Source organism: Ictidomys tridecemlineatus, chromosome 3 (genome assembly GCF_052094955.1).
Source record: "Ictidomys tridecemlineatus isolate mIctTri1 chromosome 3, mIctTri1.hap1, whole genome shotgun sequence".
Classification (NCBI taxonomy): Eukaryota; Metazoa; Chordata; class Mammalia; order Rodentia; family Sciuridae; genus Ictidomys; species Ictidomys tridecemlineatus.
The window spans coordinates 87668868-87691336 of record NC_135479.1 but is presented as its reverse complement, the minus strand read 5'-3'; the positions used below and the strand labels follow the sequence as shown (position 1 = coordinate 87691336).

The 22469-nt window shown below is 40.1% G+C and overlaps 1 protein-coding gene across 2 annotated transcripts in view; it reads right to left on the bottom strand.

Annotated features, from left to right (window-relative positions):
* Window positions 1-11212: 11212 nt before the first annotated feature.
* Rasa2 (RAS p21 protein activator 2) overlaps window positions 11213-22469 on the bottom strand; it is a 113293-nt gene continuing 102036 nt past the window's right edge. For both annotated transcript variants that reach the window (XM_078043422.1, XM_078043423.1), the window contains exons 20-24: window positions 18640-18722; window positions 17437-17645; window positions 16037-16140; window positions 15506-15695; window positions 11213-14259 (exon numbers count right to left, since the gene is read on the bottom strand). In XM_078043422.1, coding sequence (XP_077899548.1) covers window positions 14232-14259; window positions 15506-15695; window positions 16037-16140; window positions 17437-17645; window positions 18640-18722 — 614 coding nt within the window. In that variant the 3' untranslated portion in view covers window positions 11213-14231. The remainder of the gene's footprint in view (window positions 14260-15505; window positions 15696-16036; window positions 16141-17436; window positions 17646-18639; window positions 18723-22469) is intronic.

Genomic DNA, 22469 nt, shown 5'->3' with positions numbered 1-22469 from the left:
AAGTCCAGAGCCCAGTATGATTTGAGAAACCCCACTGTGAGGGACCAAAGAGAGCTTCATGGATCTTTAGCTTGACCCCCTGGCTGATCCAAGCTCTGGCCATTTTCTCTAGTCATGGCCTGGCTAGGCTGTCCCCTGTTAATTATAGATGCTCCCTCTAACCTCACCTCTTCGCCCCACTGGCCTTTATCTTTCCCAAGTCATGTATATACAAAGATGGTTCTAATTAAAAAAAAAATCTGTCCGTGTGATCAATTACATTAATAAATTTTCTAATACAAAGCAACCTGGGTGATGTCGTATTGTACTTTGTATTCAATGCTAGATTTGGTTTGTTGACATTTTATATAAGATTTTTGCACATAAAGCCTGGCGCAGTGGCACATGCCTATAATCCCAGTAGCTCAGGAGGCTGAGGCAGGAGGATTGCAAGTTCAAAGGCAGCCTCAGCAACTTAGCTGACCCTGTCTCAAAAAATAGATATAAAATATTTTAAAAAGGGATGGGATGTCTCCAGTTGCCCAGTGGTTCAATGCCCCAGTTTCAATTCCTGGTACAAAAAAAAAAAATATTTTGCATGTATGTTGCCTCTGGTCTGGGTATCAAGGTCATATTAACTTCATGAAATGAGCCAGAGAGTCATGGCTTCTCAAAACCCATAAGGTCCCTTTTACCAGAGTCAAGGACATGGCTGGCAAGTTTTCTTGCTACCTCCCTTTGTGGGGTAGATGTTTTCCCTAAATTATTCTCTTAGTAAAGGCCTGCTATATTTGGATCTGGACTGTCCCCAGAGACCCCTGTGTTAAACACCTTGTCGACTGCTAGTGGCACTATGAGGAGGTGGTGAAATCTCTAGGAGGTGGGGCGTAGGGGAAGGAAGGTAGGTAATTGGTGTTGTACCTTTGAGGGGGATGTTGGAACCCTGGCCCCTTCTCTTTCTCTCTGCTTTCTGGATATCATGGGATAAATAAGCTTCTTCTGCCATGTGCTCCTGCCACGAGGTACTGCGCCATCATGGGCCCAAGCAAGTAGGCCATGTTCATGGCAACTAATTCATGTTATCCAATGACAGATGAACTGATAAACAATTATATATGATGCAGACCTACAATGAAATATTATTCAGCCCTAAAAAGGAAGAAGATTTTGACACATGCTAAGCAAAATTAGCCAGTCACAAAGACAAATATCATTTGCTTCCACTTATATTAAGTACTGAAAGTAGTCAAATTTGTATAGGCAGAGAGTTAGAATGATGATTCCAGAGCCTGGGAGGAGGGAGAAACAGGAAGCTGTGGAACAGGTATGGAGATTGTTTTGGAAGAGGATAAAGTTCTGGAAATTGGTTGCATGACAACATGAATAACAATGTATACTTAACCCTACTGAACTGTACACTTAAAAATGGCAAATGTCATGTGTATTTTATAATAATCTTTTTAAATATAAAATGTCCATTAGATTGTGGATTGTACAGGAACATATTTGACTCTTGGGCTGTAGTTTGCTGACCCCTGTCCTGTGTGACCCTGTCCTGTCCAGAATCAGTATGCAGTCCTCCCTAATGCACAGATGGCCCAAAACTCCCTGTGCTGAGCTGATGGGCGAGTGCTGCCCCAGGGAGGGGGTGAGAGGGTAACCGTGGGTTCCTAGTGAGTAAAGAAGAAAGGGCTGGGTGGGGGAGAGCAGAAGTGAACTCTGCCAAAGGCACAGCATGGACAGGAGGCATCCGGCTGAGGCTCCTCTGAGCCCTGCGGCCTTTTCTTGAGGATGAAGAGTTAATGCTGCCGAGCTGTCCCCAGCGTGTTTTAGAGTGCAAATGACTAACTGCTTCTAATCATAAGGGCATCTTTGTCCCCACTGCTTCTCTCTGTTATTTTTGGAAAGGATCGCAAGTTAACTGGCGCTTTTTTGGCTCCTTTACAAATAGCATTGTTTTCTATAAAAAGCTCCTCGCAGACCAACCGTAGAAAAGCGACTGAGGGAGTGATTATAATATATCAAATACATCAGCTGCAGGAAATACCACATGGCTCTTTAAGGAACTAATGAGGCGCGGAAAATCTTCGAGTGGAAAATATTCCTCAGAGGGTCTGAAGAGGAGAGACAGAGGACAATGGGAGAGATGCACCAGTGACCTTGGCCTTGCTAACTCTGCCCACGGGTCCCTTCAGTGCAGTTAAATGGCTGTGAGGCGTTTGGTTGGATTTGAATGTGAGAAATATATGTATGGTTCCAGAGCCAGGGAGCTCTGGGTTCGAATCCTGCCTCTCTTTCCTTAGCTTTGCTATTTTGAGCCTGTAGCTCACGTGCCTTGAGCCCCAGCTTCCCATCCTTAATTTGCAGATTGAAATGAGACCATTAAGTATGTAGCATTAAACAGGAATGATAGGCAGCATGAATTATCTTTAGGAGAGAAGGATTTAAAAAATATTGTTACAAAATGATTATAGCATTTTTATAGGTATTCCTGGCTAGTTATAGAGCATGTTCATTATAGAAAGTTTTAGAAAAACATAAACAGTTAAAAAATATAAAATCCACTTGTAATTCCACTAGTCGGATTGATATTTTACAGACTTATTTCAAATCCTGGTCTGTCTACCACTCCTTAGGAAGTTGCCTAATCTCTCTGTCTTAGTTTCTTCCTCTGTAAAATGGGTCCAATAATACCTACGGAAAGGTGGTGTGAACATTGAATAAGACGGTGTTTGTAAATTGCTCCTCTGGCAGATAGATCCTGACTGAGGCCCACAAGACAAAAACATACAGACTGATTTAATGTAAGTTTCACAGGACACAGGGGCCTTTACAGGAAAAGAAGAGCCAAAGAACCATTTAAACTTGTGTATTTTCATGCTAATTTGATGAAGAGTGCACAGTCAGTGAAGAAATACAGTTGGACGAAGGTCCGACCTCATGGCAGTACCTGGGGAGTTGAGCAAGACCTGTCTGTTCAGATTCTTCTCTGACCCGGGTCTTCAGAAGTGGCATGTTCCTTTCTGCTGGGTGCAGGGAGGGCACTCTCATGAAGGTCTTAAGACCTGCTGCAGGGGAGAAGGGCAGGAGGGACGGGCAGACATGAACTTCTGCTTCAGCAGTTTCCCCAAAGTCCTTCAGCTTCAAATATTGAATAAGCCAGTGCCCCATATTTTAGGTATCGTGTCTTTGACTCCCCTCAAAACCATCACTGCAATCAAGACAGTGAACCTGTCCATCACCCCAGATTTCTTGGTGCTCCTAGGAATCCCTCACCGCAGACCCTTCTCTGTCCCCCAGATAACCACTGCTCTGCCCTGGGCCACCATAGATTAGTTTGCCCTTTCTGAACCATTCAGCGGCTCCTTATCTTGCTCAGAATGATCCTGAGATTCCCCTCTATGGTTGTGTGTCCTTTTCCATTCCTTGTGTCACATTCCATTGTTTGGATGCTGCTGGGAATCCATGCCGCAGTTAATGGGCTTTTGGGTTGTTCCCCTCCCTCCCCCAGAATATCAGCAGCACCTTTTATCATCATTCACATATTTAATAGAAAAAGGCATGTAATAAATGGGTTAGGGTTGTATGAAAAAAAATCCAGATTTGTACGTACATGTCACACTATGTCACACTACTTGGGAGCTCTCTGGGACCAGGGCTGTCCTGAAGTGAGCAGCAGCAGGTGGTCTTGGGTAACACCTCTTCGCAGCGGCGGCCTGGGTGCATTGGGCAGGCCTGCAGGGTGTCAGGAGCAGTACTCTTCCTGTGAGAGGGCACACCCACAGTCTCCCCACCTGCAGGAGCCACTAGTGTGGCTCAGGAGCAGTTGGTGTCCATTTCCTACTGAGGCGAGGTCAGAGGTCCAAGACAGGGGCAGAGAGGGGGTTGGGCAGGTGAAGTGTGTTCTCTTCCCCTCCGGCTATGACAAATAAAGCTTCTGGAAATCTTCTTTTACAAGTGACTATGTGGATGTAGATTTTTCTCTCCCAACCCAGTCTTAAAACCCAGCATTCTCTCCGAATGCCTGTGACCTCCAGCCCCTTCCTTAAGAACATAGGTGCAGGGGACACAACCTACTTTGGGGTCAGCCTCGTGCTAATGGGGCTTTAACAGAGCTGTTCCTCTTTTCTGGGCTTCATCATCACAGTACACCGAGGCCCCTTTTTCTCTTGCATTAAGCACATGAGTTGTGCAAATCAGTATACTTTTTAGGCAAGGGATTATGCAGCCACCGTAGAGATTTGTACTTAGGAATTATTGGACGTAGGCTGGCGGCCCAAGTCTAGAGCCACACCTGGCTTCCCAGATCCTCCTTGAGAAATAAGGGGAAACTGAGGCACAGAAAAGACAGTATGTATAATTTGCTATGGTTGGGCCAGGTATCCTCTGCCACGGGCCTGACCTTGCATTTTATTGAGAAGCAAAATATCAACTAAAAATAAGGCACTGAAGTCTTGATTAGAAGGGAATGTTTACATCATTTACCAGTTAACTCCTCCTCAGGGCAGTGCTTAGCCCTAGGATTCTATAATCACTTACAAAATATTTCCACCATTAGGACGCTCATTCAAAAAAAAACAAATATCAGCACCCCCACAGATGTTTCCTTATTTGCTGAAGGAAAAAGAAGATAAACAGAGTTATTGTGATTCACAATATTTGTGTAAAAGGCACCACACTAGAGCCTTCCTAAGTCCTCCCAACAATAATATTTTGGGTAGTTTAATTTTTTTTTTTTTTTTAAAATCTCAGAGGGATCTATGCCACGAATTCAGCTTTGGGCTTTCCCCTCCCAATGTTAACACCTACAGTATGTCAGAGAAGCCTGGGAGAGTGACCTGGTGCTTCCAGGAATTGCCTCCCCTGCCCCCTGGCCATGGAGGCGGGTTCCCCTGGTCTGCAGATGTCTGTTGGGTGGGACATTGGAGGTGCCTGCAGCACCTGGTAGTTTTTCCAGTCCAGTTCAAGAATGACTCAAGCAGGGGTTCTCTACCTGGAGGGGCTGTCTAAATCCCCTGGAGGGTGTGTTAAACAGAGGGCTGGGCCCCACCCCACAGATGAGACTCAGGGGTTCTGGACTGAACGTCTGTATCTTTACTAAGCTTGCAGGTGCAGCCCATCCAGGGAACTCCCACTGAGAACTGCTAGTCCAGTGTTTCTTTCCAAAGCTCCTTAGATTAAGTCACCCCTGGGATTTGCACTTTAAACAGGGGTTTTAAGAAGGGAGAGGGTTTTAAGAAGTCCACACTGGCTGGTTCCCAAATGTTGGGTAAAGGGGGGATGTCTCAAGGGGTCAAGTCCACCTGGTACTTGGCAAGTTCCTGGAAGTACCCAGTTGTGGCTATTCCCTGGAACAAGTCCATGGGGAGGTTAATCCTGGATTCTCTGGGGCTGTCTGAACTTGTGTGCTCAGTCAGAAGGAAGTCCTTTAAGTTTGGGGTGTCTGAGCCTAGTCCTTGGAACTGAGCTAGAGAGAGGAAGTACTTGAAACCTATCTTCTCTGTCCAGGCTGCCCGAGAGGGCGTCCACAGGCCTGGTGGATTCACAAGTCTGGGCAGAAAGCTCTTTTAGCCAATGAGGCATTGGGAACAAGTGTCATGAATGTCCCAGGAGTCCAGAGAATCTGAGACCTGGGCATGGGGGTTGGGGGCAAACAGGCAGGCCAGGCAGCTACAGAGAAGGGGGCTGAGCAGAGTGCAGGGGAATGAGATGGAGGTGGCGTCTGAGCTTGGCAGGGTAGGGGTGCCTGTGTCCCTGTGTCCTGAAGCACCTCTCGAGGCTCTATGATGACCCATCTCCCTGGGCTCTGGCTATTGTCTTACAATAACTCCTCCACACTTCCTGCTGCACCCATTTGGACCTCAGATGAGCTTGAGCTGGGCTACAGGTCAGACCTCTGCAGGGGTCTCCCTCCCACCCTGCTTTCTCTGTCTGCACCCAGTCTCCCCATCTCTGGTGATCATGACTCCTCTGGGCGCCTTCCACTGGGGGCTGGTCAGTGGGCCTGGCTGCATATTATGACACTGCCCCTTGCTTCTCTCCCCCTCTGAGTCGCAGAGCACTTTCTATCTTGCTGTTTAGTTCTTTGGAGACTTGCACTCAGGCTTCCGCCAGAGCCTGTTGAATTGAAGTTTTGGAGCCACACCCTTCTCCTGGGGAAGGTCACAGCTTCACTGGGCAGCAGGATCTGCCTCCTGTCTGGACTAGGGTAGGAGTTCTGTAAGAAAGTGCTCATAAAATGCCCATCAATGCCCTGGGCCTCAACCCGCAGGACTGCTTCTAGAGTTGGGGTCCTCTCTGACCTCACTGTTCAACCCTGAACTTTGCCTTATAGCTGGAGATCTGAACCTTGGGCTGCATACTGAGAGGGATTGAGAGGGAGCCAGGCGAGGCTGGAAGGGTGGCCTGAGCACTCTATGTTCAGGTCATGAAAGTTCAGATAATGTGGGGATTTGAAAAAGGCCAGATGTTGCTCCCCAAATGCTGATGCTTAGAATGTGATTCAAATAGTAGTGAAGGCTTTTGGAGTGGAACACATTGAGAAGGCCATTCTCTTACTCAGAAGTAGGACTAATCCTGTGCTCCCATGAAGATAACCTCTCTTCTCCCTCAGCTAAGCTATGTTTTAGACTGGGAAAGAGCAGACAGCAAGAGCAAGGGATCTTTTGCACAGACTTAGATTTAGGGACCCAGAGAATAGGAACCACCTCTTCCTAACAGATATGATCCTCTGCTGTGGATCAGAGACTTTTGACCCCACGCTACCCCACAGGGAAGCAGAGGCCTTTGACTCCAATTTACAAAGGAACGGAGACTGGAGTCGGCAGGGGATTTGCTTGAGGTACATGAATGGCTAGAAAGAGTCCAGTACCCCTAGGTCCAGCTTCCAAGCTCAGAGACATGCCTATCCAGCCTAAATTCCTCATATCCTTTCATCTGAGAGAAAGATGCTCTGTGGGGCTGGTTGAACTGAAATTGCCAAAAGTTACAGGAAAACTGGGTCTAAGATTGAGAAAACAAATCCTTGAACTATAATTAGAAACTTCTCCCTCTTCGATAGGATGGTTGAAAAACAAAAAGATGAACGGACTTTGGGCACTTTCTCAAAGTATACAGGTCATATGGTTTGCCTCCCTCCTACATTTCTGTGGTTCGTTTATGAGTTTCCATATATTCCTCAGCATGTGCATGTTATGTTTTCAAATGAAGTGATTGAATTTTGACGTTTAAATTTCATAACTGAACAAGACTGTTTCCTCAGGCACTAAGAATAATAATATGTGTTGACAATTTCTAAGATACAAGTTAATAGGGCATTTAATCATAAAGATTAGTTTGAGATAGTAATTTGCTTTGTTTTCTGGCTGCAAATGTTTTTGACATTTAGCATTTTTAGTTTTCTTTTAAGCCAACATCAAAAAAACTCCATTTGAGCCCTCAAATGATCAAGGCACTTACTGGCCACAGGCTTTCATTTCCCCCATGTTGTCTGTAAACAAGGGCAGCAGGTGTGGCTAGCTACGGAGACAAAGCCAGACAGAGGAGGGAGACTCTTGGATCCAAGCTCTGTACTGGAAGGGCAGAATATCACCCAGAACATCCTCTGCGACATTAGAAAGTAACCACTAGACCCTCTGGCATCTTATCTGAGCCAACTTTGTGCGATGAAGGCTACTTCTTGTCCACACTTCTTGGCATAATGGGTGCTAGACTCTTCCCTCCATCAGGCTGTTTCATTTGTAAGTTTCATGAATGACCAGGACTCTTTCTTTCATCAAAGGATGATAATTCAGCATATGGGGTCCAACCATGGCGGTGTTATGGAGGCTGGGAACATCCTGTTAGAAGGGGTTCACTGAAGAACTCAAATCACCTACATATACACCTGGGGAGGGTGAAAGGGCCCTCGGGTTGTCTGGGTGTTGAACTTGTGTAGAAATCCTCAGGTTCCTGTTTCAGGCCCTCGCTTGACCGTGAGCAAATTGAGGGTAGCAGCTTAGGCTCCTGGGCTTAGCAGAGGGCTTCATTCATAGCAGGAGCCAAATACCCTTTTACTGAAGATTAAATATTAAGTCTTACACATCTAGGGAAACCAAAACCTGAAGACCAAGATCATAAAGGTGGTTTTCAGCGGAGCTACAATGGTCAACCAAGCCCTGATAGCTTCTGTACCATGAGCCAGTTTGTCATTCCTGCAGAGTATCTACCAAGCCTTCCTCATCTCAGGGCAAAGGGCTGTGGGTGTTTTAAAGGCCCTCCTTACCCTTGGATTCATTTACAATCTAGTGAGGAAGTTACATCTATAAACTGGATAGAATGGGCTGGCGCTTAGTAAGAGACTTCAATGGAGCTGGCTTCCAGAACCATTAACACAGACATAGGTAAGACACATAAACTTATTCTTTCTACAGTCCTTCCCATCTTAGTAACCAGCCCCTCATCTCTCCCAGGTGCTCAGGCTACCGGATCTTCCTAGACTCTTCTTTCTCCCACATTCCACCTGCCAACAAATCCTGTTAGTTCCATCATCAAATGTAAGCAGAACCGACTCCCCTCACCTGATGGGTGTGCTAGCCTCTGTCCCCCTGCTTTCTCCTTTGTCCTTCTTGACTTTTCTCACCACAGCAGAGGAATTCAGAAAAGACAGGTGGACCATAGTCACTCAGTAGTGCCATCACCAGGGGCTCCTGCCTGTGACTTCCCCTCACTCATCCTGCTATGCAATCTCCTTGGTGTTCTTGAGGGCGCCATGCATTGTATTTCTCCTGCCTAGGAGGACCTTTCCCCACATACCTGCGAGTCTCCCTTACCACTTACCTTCTCCGAATCTGATCAAAATACTGCTTTCCTCAGTGAGGACTCAACTGTACCCTCTGCCCATCCCATCTGCAGCACTCCCCGTGTCCCTGTCTCATGTCACTTCGCTCTGTGCTTATCAACACGACACACTTTACTGTTGTCCTCCTCCCACGATGTAAGCTTCAAGGAGGCAATACTTTTTGCTGTATTCTTACATGGACTTTTTGGTGTATAGTTTAGGACTGAGACTCAGGGTCAAGATTTGAAATTTACTTTAGCTCATGGTCCACTGTTTCCCAAATTTTACAAACAAACAAACAAAAAACCCAAAATCTCAGGCTCCAAAGGTGAGAATCAATCACGGTCTCATCTGAGTGGGTAGCAAGATTTTGCTGATCTTTACTTTTGGTAGCTTGTATTACAAAAGTAGGTTAATTATTTCCATGAGCAAAATTAAAATATTGATTATGCCTTTTCAAACTATATCCCTTTCCTCTCTTGGTTCCTGCATTTTTTCAGGGAGATTCTGGTCTGACTCTCTAGGGGTTGTCTACCCCAGTCTGTACTGAGGATCAATCTCAAGTCATGGGTGCTTCTTTAGCAGCAGCACGGTTTTCTTGGTTCTGGATGGAGTTGAGAAATATGTTAAGTTTGGAAGACAATGTTGTCTGCTCCAGAGTAAAGAATTCTTCCTTGATTAGTGAAATTTATTTATCTAAGACTGAACTCCATCTCTAAAAAGCAGATAGTACAAAGATTTGAAACATAAAGCAGAAAATGAAATGCAATTTTTTTGGGGAGGGCGCAGGGTACAGGGGATTGAACTCAGGGGCACTTAGCCATTAAGCTGCACCTCTAATCCTATTTTGTATTTTATTTAGAGACATGGTCTCACTTAGTTGCTTAGAGCCTCACTTTTGCTGAGGCTAGCTTTCCTCCTGCCTCAGCCTCCCAAGCCACTGGAATTACAGGCATGTGCCACTGTGCTAGGCTGAAATGCATCTTAATAGGGCCTTAATAGTCTCAGATTTTCTGATGTCAATATAAAACATAGGCATAAGCTCGAAAAATGGTGGCAAATACTGTATCCAAACTAAGGTATCAAATAGCAAACACATGTTAAAGAATGAACTTGTTGGGCACAAAGATCAAACCCCAGATGAGGATGTGTATGAATAATAAAGACCAGAGACCTCTGAGCATCAGTTTATTTGTAGCAGGTTGAGTCTATCCAAAACAGTATTCTCTGAAGGGTCTGAAGAGGAGTCTAGCATGTGCCATTGAGGTGTAGCAGAAAATCTAGACCAGTGGTGTGAAGCTGTGTCTCGTTTTGAATTTATGTGTGATAAAGGGATGTGGCTACATCTCAGCTGTTTCTCATTTTGGCATCATGCACTTTGGTGGGGGGAAACACCTCAAACCTCCAAGTATGGCCCCCTCTCCCTTAAAGAACTATCTTCTTAAAAATATCTTAGAATAGAACCCTAAGTCTGATGTTTCTTATAAGTTATTCTTTATACTTGGGCTAGAATGAGAGGGATTGTGGTATTTCAACAAATAGATTCAGAACCTAACCCTTCCTCTTTGTTAACCTTCAATTCCTCTGGAGTCTTGAGCTGCTGTGTTCTGTGGGAGGTTTATTTCAGGATACTAAAGGGGCTACTGAGGCAATAGTGGGGAAAGATCTCAGCTTCTCACATTGGGGGCATCATCTACCTAGTAACTTAGTCTTTGGTGCTGTTACTTTATAACCCCTAGATAAGTCATCAACAGGGCATGGCACAGAATTCTAACAAGGAGATGCACTGAAGGGCAAGTACAGGGCAGATTAACCTACAAGTGTCAATGGAGGACCCGAGTGGTCAGATGCTGACTTCTTTGAGATGAACAGAAAGCAGGATTCTTTAAAAAGTCAATGTGGGGGCTGGGGATGTGGCTTGAGTGGTAGTGCGATCGCCTGGCATGCGTGTGGCCCGAGTTCGATCCTCAGCACCACATACAAAGATGTTGTGTCTGCCAAGAACTGAAAAATAAATATTAAAAAATTCTCTTTAAAAAAAAAATTAAAAAAAAATTTAAAAAGTCAATGTGGGCTCAGCTCTAAACTTTTCACCCAGACAGGGGAGGACTATATTCCTCCACACTATACGTGTGTGCCACTGGGGAACAACAGGAGACTGGTGCCTGAATACTGAAGGTCCTCAAGACAACAAGGCTGGCAAATGGATGAATAAACAGGAATGCAATCCATCAAAGCCTGGTCTCGTCAAGTGGCAGAAAATAATACTGGATTCTTCCAGATTGCTTTGCTCTAATTTGTTTTTTAAGACTTCTCACTTCTACTATTCCCTTACTAATAGTCAAGGTGCAGTGATTTTTTAAATAAGAAATTCCTAAGTCTGTAAGTAAGCTATCACAAAGAATAGAAGGAATGGACAGGCTTCTTGTAATTTATTTGAGTTATTTCCAAGCGACAGTTACAAAAGTTTTTAATTTTTATAATACTCTTGATAAGAAAATAAAATTTAAATAAAAATACATTCTCAACAATACAACATGGTTACACAAATTCACTATATTAAGTTTCGATAACTTACATTTTCAAACTGGACACTGTAAAAACCAATATTTACTAGCAACATATTAATTTCCAAGTTAAAAATGGAAGCAGATAATATCAATCAAGATTGGTAATTTAACTCTAGAATGAGTCTTGGATTTTTCACATACTGTAAGGACACCTAAAAGTCTATGCAGAATTCTGTCTTTACAGGATGTACCGTTAGAACAAATTAAAGGTACTTTCACTAAAAAAAAAATATATTGTTTTTCAAAACCTGGCATGAATGAACTTTTCCCATAAATGAATGAAATCAGGCTTCAGAAACAGAAACAAAAGACACATCATCACCTTTTATTTTGTAAAATCAAAAAAGCCTGGTTTTGATACTTAACCATTACTCGTGATTAATAAAACGTATCTCTTTGGCAAATAAAATAGTTCAATTTGATAAATTATAATCCTGGGAGTAAAATCTTTTATTATTGCCTATTATCTTATTAAATGAATATTTAAAAAAATCAAGCTAAACAACAACATAACAAAACAAGCAACAGATCATTGTAATTTCAATTGATGGAAATGGTTAAACCAAGAATCAGAGTAGGCGTTTACAGCAAGAAATTTCTTTTCCCCATCACCCTTTTCTGTCCTTCCTGGGATTTCCAGGCTTTTAGGGAGAAATGAGCTGCCATGTATTTTTTTCAAACGCTTTCAGAAAAGGCAGAGAGGGTAGACCAGGCAGTAAAACCCATGTTCATGAGTAAAGAGGCCCCTGGAAAGCAAGGCCCTGGGTTGTCTTAGGGCCCTACTCACACTGTTTCTTAATGCAACGACTCAAGGAAAATTAACCCCACATTTTTCTTTTTAGACTTTATCATACTGGTTACTTCCAGTCAAAGTAGCTGTTTGAAAGTGTCATGTGAAGAAAATAGTGAGATGACTGAACTCTCCCTCCAAATCCAAAGGTATGGGCGGGTGCCCACAGCCTAGGTCCCTCTGATTGCCCTGTAATCTTTAGAAATAATTGTAATTGGGGATTTGGATTCGAAATGTTAGGAGAATTTTTTTTTCCCCTTAAAAAAAGAAAAGAAAAGCCACTGAAGAGTAATGAGTGGTACCTGGTAATGCAAGTAGATACTTCTAGGGAATCCTAAAGTGAATTTTAATCTGAATACACTTTATCATAAATTTATTTAAATGGCTAAATTATTTTGCATTTATCAATCAGTGTGATTTATGGAATGTATAAATTCATAAAATTTAAAGTAATCTTCCAAATCTCAGTATGGGCCAGGGGTAATAACTTATCGTAATGTAGACAAGTGATGACTCTCAGATACAATTGATTTTTACAAGTTGTTTAGAGAAATGCATTACCCAGTCACTTATGAAATGACTGTGTGCCAATGGTTTTTAAAAATGATTCCTCAATCATAATACAATTTCAAAACAATTACTCACCAATACCAGAATTGGCAAATATATCTTCAAATATAGCTTATGCTCAGGGAAACAAAAAAAGAAGTACTAGCTAGACTTACATTAATAAGTCACAGTTTTAAACAGGAACATATGTAAATACTCCAAGGTTCAAAGTACCTCATTTAGAAAACGTTCTGAATTTAAAAAGACAAAATAAAGTACCATGATTTTTAATACTGATGAAGCAAAGTATATCCCTTTAACTTCAAGGTGGTAACTTGCTTCGACTGCTAATTTACAGTTACAGTTTTTAGGACAGAAGTAAATTACTATGGAAAAATAGGATTCAAATAGTTGCTGACTCAAATTCCATTTTGCTAGTAGGCAATAAGGAAACAGCAATGAAATATAAACATTTTCAGGAAAGCACTATTTCTAGATTTAAACACTGATCATTCAACTGATCATAAAGACAGATACCATAGAGTATCTAAGATATAATCTGGAGCAGGCCAGATTATTAAAGTGCGCCAAGTGACTGTTCTTGGGTTAGACTGCCATCTAACACTATGAAGAGGGCGTCCTTACAGTGCCCTTATTATAGCATTGAAACAGCAGGTGAAGTCAAGTGATTTTCCCACCACCTTCTTTCACTGTTTACTTTCTCTTCTGGTTTAGAAGAGATGTCCCTAGAAGTCATGTTAATCTGAACTCTCAAATCAAGAAAATGAGTACCTGATATATAAAACAATAAAAAATATTTAGTGGTCTCATTTTATTTCATCTGCCATCACTCATCCCAAATGTAAACATGATGCACACAATAGCACATATTCCCTGATTGCTCCTGAGTTCTGTTTACATCTTTAAATAGGCAAAAGGATCTACCAACTTTCAAGGATGCTCTGGCAGTTTTCTAAAGTCTCTGTCACTGTCTCTACCATAACCTGTAATGACTAATGGACCAAAGGAAAAAAAAAATTTTTTTTCTTAAAAAAGGGAAGGTCCCAATGAAGTAAATGGAAAGCTCTGAATTGATAAAGATTGAAATTTTCTAGTAGAACACTATGTTGGCAGTATAGAGCAGGCACTAATGGTAGTGAAAACAAGTCCACAGAACAGAGAGTTACAAGAAGAGATGGTTTCCTGCTATGGAGAAGTACTCCCTTTGTTACAAAACTTCTTTAGGAACCTTCTTTAGGAAGATTCTATTAAAAAGAAGTTGCTGATACATGAACTTTGACACACAAGATATGAAGGAAATCTTGGGTTTCAAATTCTCTAATAATACATCAATACCAGAATTCCCCAAACAGTTAACTTCAATCATTAAATATTAAATACAATGTGAATGCAGATGACATTGAAGCCAACATTCATTCTTAAATATTATGAACAAAATATGTGGTGAATTGGAAAACTCCAAGAAGAATATTTTCCAGTTCTCTTGGACCAACTGGTCAAACTCTTAAGATGTTTTCCCAATTGGATTTTCCCTAGAAAACAGTAAAAGAAAACCATTTTTCAAAAGTTAAAAAATATACAAATTAAAAAAGTGACAAATACAGAATCCATCAAGCATATTCTTCTTAATTCAAGAAGTATTTACTGACTACTTACTACATTTTGGGTACTATATTAAAAGATAAGGATATGGCAGTGAACAAAGCAGGTGAAACCCTTGTTGTCATTTAAAACAGTGGGGCCAGGATGCAAATCAGCTGTGTGACCTTGGGTAAAGCACTTAACTTCCCTGAATCTTAGTTGTGTTAGTTCATGTTGGACTGTGTTAGTTCATGTGTTAGCCATGTTGGACTGATGTGAGGATCAATGAGAGAGTATTTGCTATGGCACCTACTGTTAACTGCTGGCCAAGAACCAAACCCTCCCTATCCACTTGGTTGTGAACAGGTCTCTGATTCTGGTTCAGTACTGGGAAGCCCTCTTGTTTTCAAGAGAGACTGAGGGTAGTCTAGACGAGGTTCTTTTAGTGAATAGGAAAACAGTCTTTACTGACTCCTGACTATAAAAAATGCAGGCCTCAAACTACTGTAACTCATCTGTACTGATGAGAAGATAAACTTGAGGAAGATGGAAACCATCTCAACTGAGGATGGTTGAGTGGCAGGCAGTCCTTGATGACAGTGTTGAGCTGCTGAATTAACCAAACTAGAAGTTAGGATTTAATTTCGGAAACCAAAAAAATTCTTGTCACTTCAATGAAGATTTTCTGCAACTTATTGCTAAAAGCAATCTAAATGATACGAGGTGAAGTACTAGGCATAGTGTCCCAGGGGTGGAGTAAGCTCCCCGCACTCGTTAGCTGTTGCTGTCATCCACTGTAGTATCCTCTGCATTTGTGATGAATCCACAAAATCAACTCTAAATACTTCTAACATTCCCACAGCTGAGTTTGTTTCTTTAAACTACTCACTATATATAAGACATCATGTGAGATATAAAGAAGGATCCATAAAAACAAAATGCTGTGAAGTATTGAAGGAATGAATTATAACACTAAACATAGAATATAGCAGGAGCAAGATGAAATGACAGCTGGACTGAAAAAGACAATGAGCACTTTGATTTTGAGGGGCAGGGAGATCCGCACAAGAGAAAGGCTCTAGCTGAGTCTTGACAGCCAAGAATAAGCAGGCCTGCAGCTGGTTATGAGGATGAGGTGGGAGAGACAGCCTCACATTGTTTAAAAACATGTGTATAGTAGGTTAAAAAAATACTCACTTGCTCCCATATTTTGCACTACTTGATCTTTTCTTCCTATACTTCTCATGAGGTTCATCCAGCTTCTCTAGGATGCTCTTTATTTGCTGAATTGTCTTAAAGGTTGTTACAGAATCCTCAATTACAAAGTTAGAATAGTCATCAGGCTCTTTCTGTGGTCCTTGATAGACAGCTATAGTTCCACAGGCCTCTGGAAGGAGCAGTGAAATCTCTGATCACAAAACTAAATTCCATAAATGCAACTTGTAGTATAAATCAACACTTTTCAACCGTGTTAACTTGTCCCTGGGGAGATTCCCCTTGGTAGTGCATAGACGACCAAAATTTATCAACTGTATTATTAGGATCATTAGGTTTGCCCATGAATATCTATGAAAAATAGCGCCCCCCCTGACCCCTGCTTAGGGGTTTGTAAACTTTGGTAAATTTAGGAACACTTTCAACTTTTTAATAATGCCAAAACAGTATTTCAGGAATTGGTAATAAAAGCTTAAGGTTTTATAAAAACAGATTAGCTGTGTATTTATTTACCTTCCATCTTCTGCAGCTTAAGTAAACTGAGGGTAAAAAGGGAATAAATTCTTTCTATTTCTCTGTCTTCATCAATATCTATTTGGATGTCTGCAGGAACACCTCTATGGTAAAAATAAAATTAAAGACATTGAAAAAGTTTTATTTTGTTAACATCAAAGACTTTTTTAAATACTCTTTTTTTAAGTTGTCAATGGACTTTTTTTTTTTTTTAAAGAGAGAGAGGAGAGAATTTTTAATATTTATTTTTTTTTAGTTCTCGGTGGACACAACATCTTTGTTGGTATGTGGTGCTGAGTATCGAACCCGGGCCGTTATTTTATTTATTTATATGCGGTGCTGAGAATCGAACCCAGTGCCTCACGCATGCTAGGCAAATGCTCTACCACTGAGCCACAACCCCAGCCCAACATCAAAGACTTTTGATTGTCCTGGACAAAAAATAGAATCATGAGTTTTATAAAAATAACTTCAGAAATTTAGTTTTATTGATAGTTAAATAAAATGGGATCAAGAGGGGTTTGGTAACTATTTGACCCTAATTATATATAAGGAGAGGATTTTAACAAGATCATTTTTATAACCTACGCTGTATCACAAAAGCAATTCATTATTACTTAAGTCTATAGGATTATGGTTATTCCATACAATTAGAGAATGCTAAATGCCTTCTCTTCCTTGATATCTTGTTCAAGCTTCTTTTATGGTTGTGGTGAGTTGTGGGGCGGGGGGATTACAGATACTGGGGAGAGAACCCAGGGCCTCTCACATGCTAGGTAAGCATTGCACTCTGGAGCCACATCCCCAGTCCTTCAGGTTTGTGCTTCTATTTAAACAATGCCATTCTTTCTTTCTTTCTTTCTTTCTTTCTCTTTTACTTGTGCAACCATTATTAATTTCAGAACATTTTATTTTCTGGTACTGGGGAATGAATCCAGGGTACTCTACCACTGAGTCACACCCCCAGACTTTTTCATTTTGAGAGAAGATCTCAATAAGTTGCCAAGGCTGGCCTTGAACTTGTTATCCTTCTGTCTCAGCCTCCTGAATGGCTGGGATTACAGATGTCCACCATCACACCTAGCTAATTTCTAACAGTTTCAACACCCTCTCAAATCCTGTATTCATTAACATTCCCCATTCCTCCATTCCTTCATCCCTGGCCACCACTAATTTATTTTCTGTCTCTATGAATTCACCTATTCTGGACACTTTTTATACAAATGTTTTCCTACAATATGTGATCTTTATGTCTGGCTTTCACTTAGCATAATGTTTTCAAGGTTCATCTGTATTGCAGATTGTATCTGTACTCCATTGCTTTTTATTGTCAATAATACTCCATTGTATGGATATACTACATTTTGAAACATCGCTTTTTTAATAGGAAAGAAACTTACGCAGTACATGGCTTGCAGCCTGGAGTGTTTTCACTAGTCTCTTGACAGCAGAGCCAGTTTCCATTTAGATATGCTGAGGGATGGAAAGAACTGAGCCTATTTTGATTGCATCGGCTCACCCTGCAGAGTATATCTATCCATTCATTAGCTTCCACACAATTATTTGCCTGGACATAAAGTGGTTTCTCTGTATGTATTACCTGGAACATCTTCATAGGCAATTAAGATAAAAAGTTAGTCTTCAAAATCAGAACACTGCACATAACAGAAAAATATATATAACAGAAATCCAGTTTGCTTGGCTAGATAACTGTGCCAAAATATTTTATGATTATTACTTTTTAAGCAAGTTAGTCTCAAAGACAATCTGAGTTAGATGGTACTAAGAAGCAATACAACATAATGGAATTTCCAGGAGCCACACATGTTGAGAAGAATGGATTTTCATGTAAATAAGAATAAAGGGAGGGAAGGAATTTCAGATTGAGGAAAAGGTATGAAAAGGGAAAGCAGTGGGGAAATACTGAGGAATGACGACATCATCTTACTAGCTTGAGTGGAGCATATGTGCTGAGTGGTAGCAGAAAACAAAACTAGATAAACAGGTTGGGATGATATCACTTAAAGACCTGAACATCAATATAAGAGCAAGTGAGGGGAAAGGGGAAAAAAAAAAAAAAAACAAGGGAGAGAAATGAATTACAGTAGATTGGGTAGAGAGAGAAGAAGGGAGAGGAGGGGAGGGGAGGGGAGGGGGGATAGTAGAGGATAGGAAAGGCAACAGAATACAACACACAATAGTATGGCAATATGTAAAAACATGGATGTGTAACTGATGTGATTCTGCAATCTGTATACAGGGTAAAAATGGGAGTTCATAACCCACTTGAATCAAATGTATGAAATATGATATGTCAAGAACTATGTAATGTTTTGAACAAATAATAATAAACATTTAACCCCCCCCCCAAAAAAAGACCTGAACATCATACAGAGAAGCGTAACAATAGGGAAGTACTGAGAAAATTTCCTTTAACTTAATAAAGTAGGCAGACTGAGGCATCAATTATGGACAATTTCAAGATGAAGCATGAGCTAACAATTTATAAACTCAACAATTTTGGTAAACAATAAAATAAACAACTTCTTAAAAATTAAATAATATATATAGCTTAAAATGCTTTCAATATTTATATAACTTACATTTTTCCTATTGAAAGAGCTCTCTTCCAGTTTTTCCACAGCAAGAATGTTTTTTACTGGAATTGTGTAAATTGCATCTTTGCCTAAATAATAAATAAGACAAAATTAAAATAATTTCTCTCAAAATTACAAAGGTAAGAAGTTAATATAGAGTTTAAGTTCTTCCTCTTGATGGCAGAAATATATATATAAAACCTACAGTAGACTTCTAGATAGTAGGTATTTTTTTGTTTTATGCAATAGATGAATTTTGATTATTTTCTATAAATTAACTTCCTTCTTACTTTTTTCAATATAAATTAAAGCACTGTCAGGGAAAAATGTGGGAACAAATTTGATATCAATGTAGAAAATAAGAATGCTCCAAAGTTTGTAACATTAATTCTATGGAAAATGAAATGACTAAATACTTAGCAATAGAGACCTATTCAAATAGAGGCTGAGGCATGGAATTTTCTTTCATGGGAGTTGTTTCGTAAGTACTGGATATGGTTACGTAAGCAGATTTTTTTTTTCTATTTTTCCAACCTAATATTTAATTAAGAGTTTAACCCTCAATTGGGCATGGTAGTGCTGTGCATGTAATCCAGTGATTTGACAGGCTGAGGCAGGAGGATTGCAAGTCCAAGACCAGCCTTCGTAACTTAGCAAGGTCCTAAGCACCATAGTAAGACCCTGTCTCTATAAAAAATAAAACACGGTTGGGGATGTAACTCAGTGATAAAGTGTCTATGGGTTCAATCGCTGGTACCAAAAAGAAAAAAAAATTAACCCTCAAAACAATGTTTTTTAACTAAAAAATTGTGTTCATGACTATCACATATCGGCTAGTCAGCTGACTACACTCCAAAGCCACACAATTTACTCTAGGAGGTACAGGCGACAAAAGCAAAATTTTTATCTGGTGGAGTAAATTTTTCAGCTAATTTAAGGGTTTAAAAATTCAGAAAGAGAAATTTGAGCTGAAGGAGCTCCATAATACTACGGCATGAAATATGAAGCACGTTGACTTTCAATTTATTTGAGAATAAACTACCTCTCGCATGATCACAGAAACTACAGGCAAATATAATTCTGTTTTCTGGTCATTATATAATGCCTGAAGCTTTGCTTTAAAGACTGAGGATCAAAATGCTGGAGATTAAGAACTTTTTTTTTTTTTTGGTGCTGGGGATAGAACCCAGGGCCTTGTGCATGCAAGGTAAGCACTTTACCAACTGAGCTATATCCCCAGTCCCCAACTTTACCTTTTATATTATTCAATGGATTAGTACCTTTTATATTATTCAATGGATTAGTGTAGTTTTTTTTTTGGCAAAGAAAACTATTTGGTTAATAAAGAGCTTTCTGTCTCAAAAAGAGAGGTTAATATAGAATATATGTTAAGCCAGCTTCCTGTTATAAAATCTAAAATTTAGGCCATTAAAGCAGCTGTGATGAGTGTGTGAACATGTGTGTATGTAAAAAAAGATATATGTTTAACGTCTACTATGTATCCAGCACTGTTCTAACTGCTCATGATAGAGCAGTAAACAGAACATACAAGGTCCCCTATGGAGCTTGCATGTAGGTCTGGAAAGACTTATAGAGGACAAATAAATATTAACTAGAGATAAATGCTACAATGAAAATAAACAGGTGATGCGACAAAATGTAATTTGGAAGTTATTTTAAATTGAGTGGTTAGGGAAAACATCTCTGAGGAAATGGCATTTATATTAAATAAATATGAACCATAGAGGCATGGGAAAATAGGAAAATACTATTAGCAGTGTCTTGGAAGCAGAACAGATAACATGAAGGTGAGGGAGGGAGTAACTGAAGGAAGCCATAGCTCAAGTTAAGTATGGGATAAGATGTCTGCAAAAGTAGGAGTAGTTAGGCAGAGATTCAAGTCAGTGCACACAGACAGCTGGATTAGGAGGGAATCAGTCATACATCAGGATTATTAACAGATGAGCTGCATCTGGACAGCTGGGCCAAATGTCCACAAGCAGACACAGCAAAGATGTACAGTGGGCTGCAGGGTGCAATCTCACAGGCAGCTGCTGACCCTGAGGAGACAAGCAGCAGCATTCCTGCCCTCCCTCACAATCACAGAATACTCAAGAGGTGAATGGATCATAAAACACAAAGATGGGCAAATTACCAGGACAATAAACAAAGAGACGAGGAAAAACATCACTCTGAAGAAAAGATGCATGTGATTGAAAGGTTAATAACTGAGGAAATCAGGAGTATAAAAACTTGGGTGGGGGGCAGTGGACAGAGGAGATACATGTTATCTGGGTACTGACAGGATACCACAGAGATTCTAGCCAGAGAATTTTAAAAATTTGCAAGTGGACCTGATCTTCAGATTTATTGAATATACAATACAGACACATAGCCCTTTATTGGGGTTCCCCTAGCCACCCTATTTCTGGACAACTTTTAAAATGCGGTATATGGAGAAAATGTACTGCTCCCAAACACATACGCTGTCATAATATCATCAGGGCTAACTTCACAGTAGTGCTAACAGTGAGTCCAATATGAGTTAGTAAAATGAATATTTTATTGAAGAAGCTCCAAAAATACAATACAAAAGGACAAAGAAAGTAAGAGAAAAGTTGGGGCCATAGTGAATGGATCTCAAAGTTTCATTATATGACTAATAATTAAAAAAACAGAATAGAAAGTGTTTAGGAGAAAATTAGTAGTGAGAATATCCCCATGAAGAAGGTAGAAACTGTCAGTCAGTTGGAAAAGATCTATCAAGTACTAGGCAGGATAAAAGAAAAGAAAAGAAAAGAAAAGAAAACCAAATACCTAAATTCTGGGCAGTACAATACCTGAACATAAAGAGTTTCCTAAGAGTTTCTAGAGAGAAGAATCCAAAGACTGAGAATCAGATTGACATAAAAATCCTCACCAGTTAAAATGGAAGCTGGTAAACAATGGGACAGTATTTTCAAAGTTCTAAGAGAAAAATGATTTTTAAACTCAGTCTATAATTCAAGAGAAAGGATAAAATAAAGATTTTTTTATATATATGCAAGGACTCAGAAAATTTATCAGCCGTAAAGTGTATGTAAAAAAATTTCTTGAGGAAGTACTCTTGTCAAATAATTATGAATCTAGGAAAAAGACAGATATAATATATAAAAAACAGCGCTGGGCAAAGAAATAGAAAAACTGATAGACAAGGACAGAAAAGTCATGAAAACAATGTAAAAAGGTAAAAGAAACACCCATGAATAATAATGCCAGATGACTTCATTATGGCAATATCAGGAAAAGATATGAGCATGATAATATTCTCTCCAGGCTTGAACAGAGACTTGGATTGACTATAGACATTAAGATAAACACTGTAAGTTTAAATTTGTTAACAATTCAAAATAGAAACAGAATGTCCAAATTCCCTCCTGGGGAGGAGGAGGAGGAGCATATATGCACATAAGCATATACTTAATTATTCCAACAAAAGGAAAGAAAAGAAAAAGTAAATCCAATAAACAGAAAAAGCCTAAAATAGAAAATGCAAAATTAGTAATCACAATAATCATAATAAAAGTGCCATAAAATTTCCCTACTAAACAACTACAATCAGATTTCAGTTAAAATTGTCATTAGCTCCTCAAAAAATTAGAATTACCACAAAATGCACTGATCCCACTTCTATGTATATATCTAAGAGAGCTTAAGACATATCTATGCAAAAACTTGCAAATGAATGTTCACAGAAGCATAATTCAAACTGCAACTGAAGTGTCCATCAACTGACAAATCAAAAAACCCAATAATAGTATACAACCATTCACTAGATTATTATTCAACCATGAAAG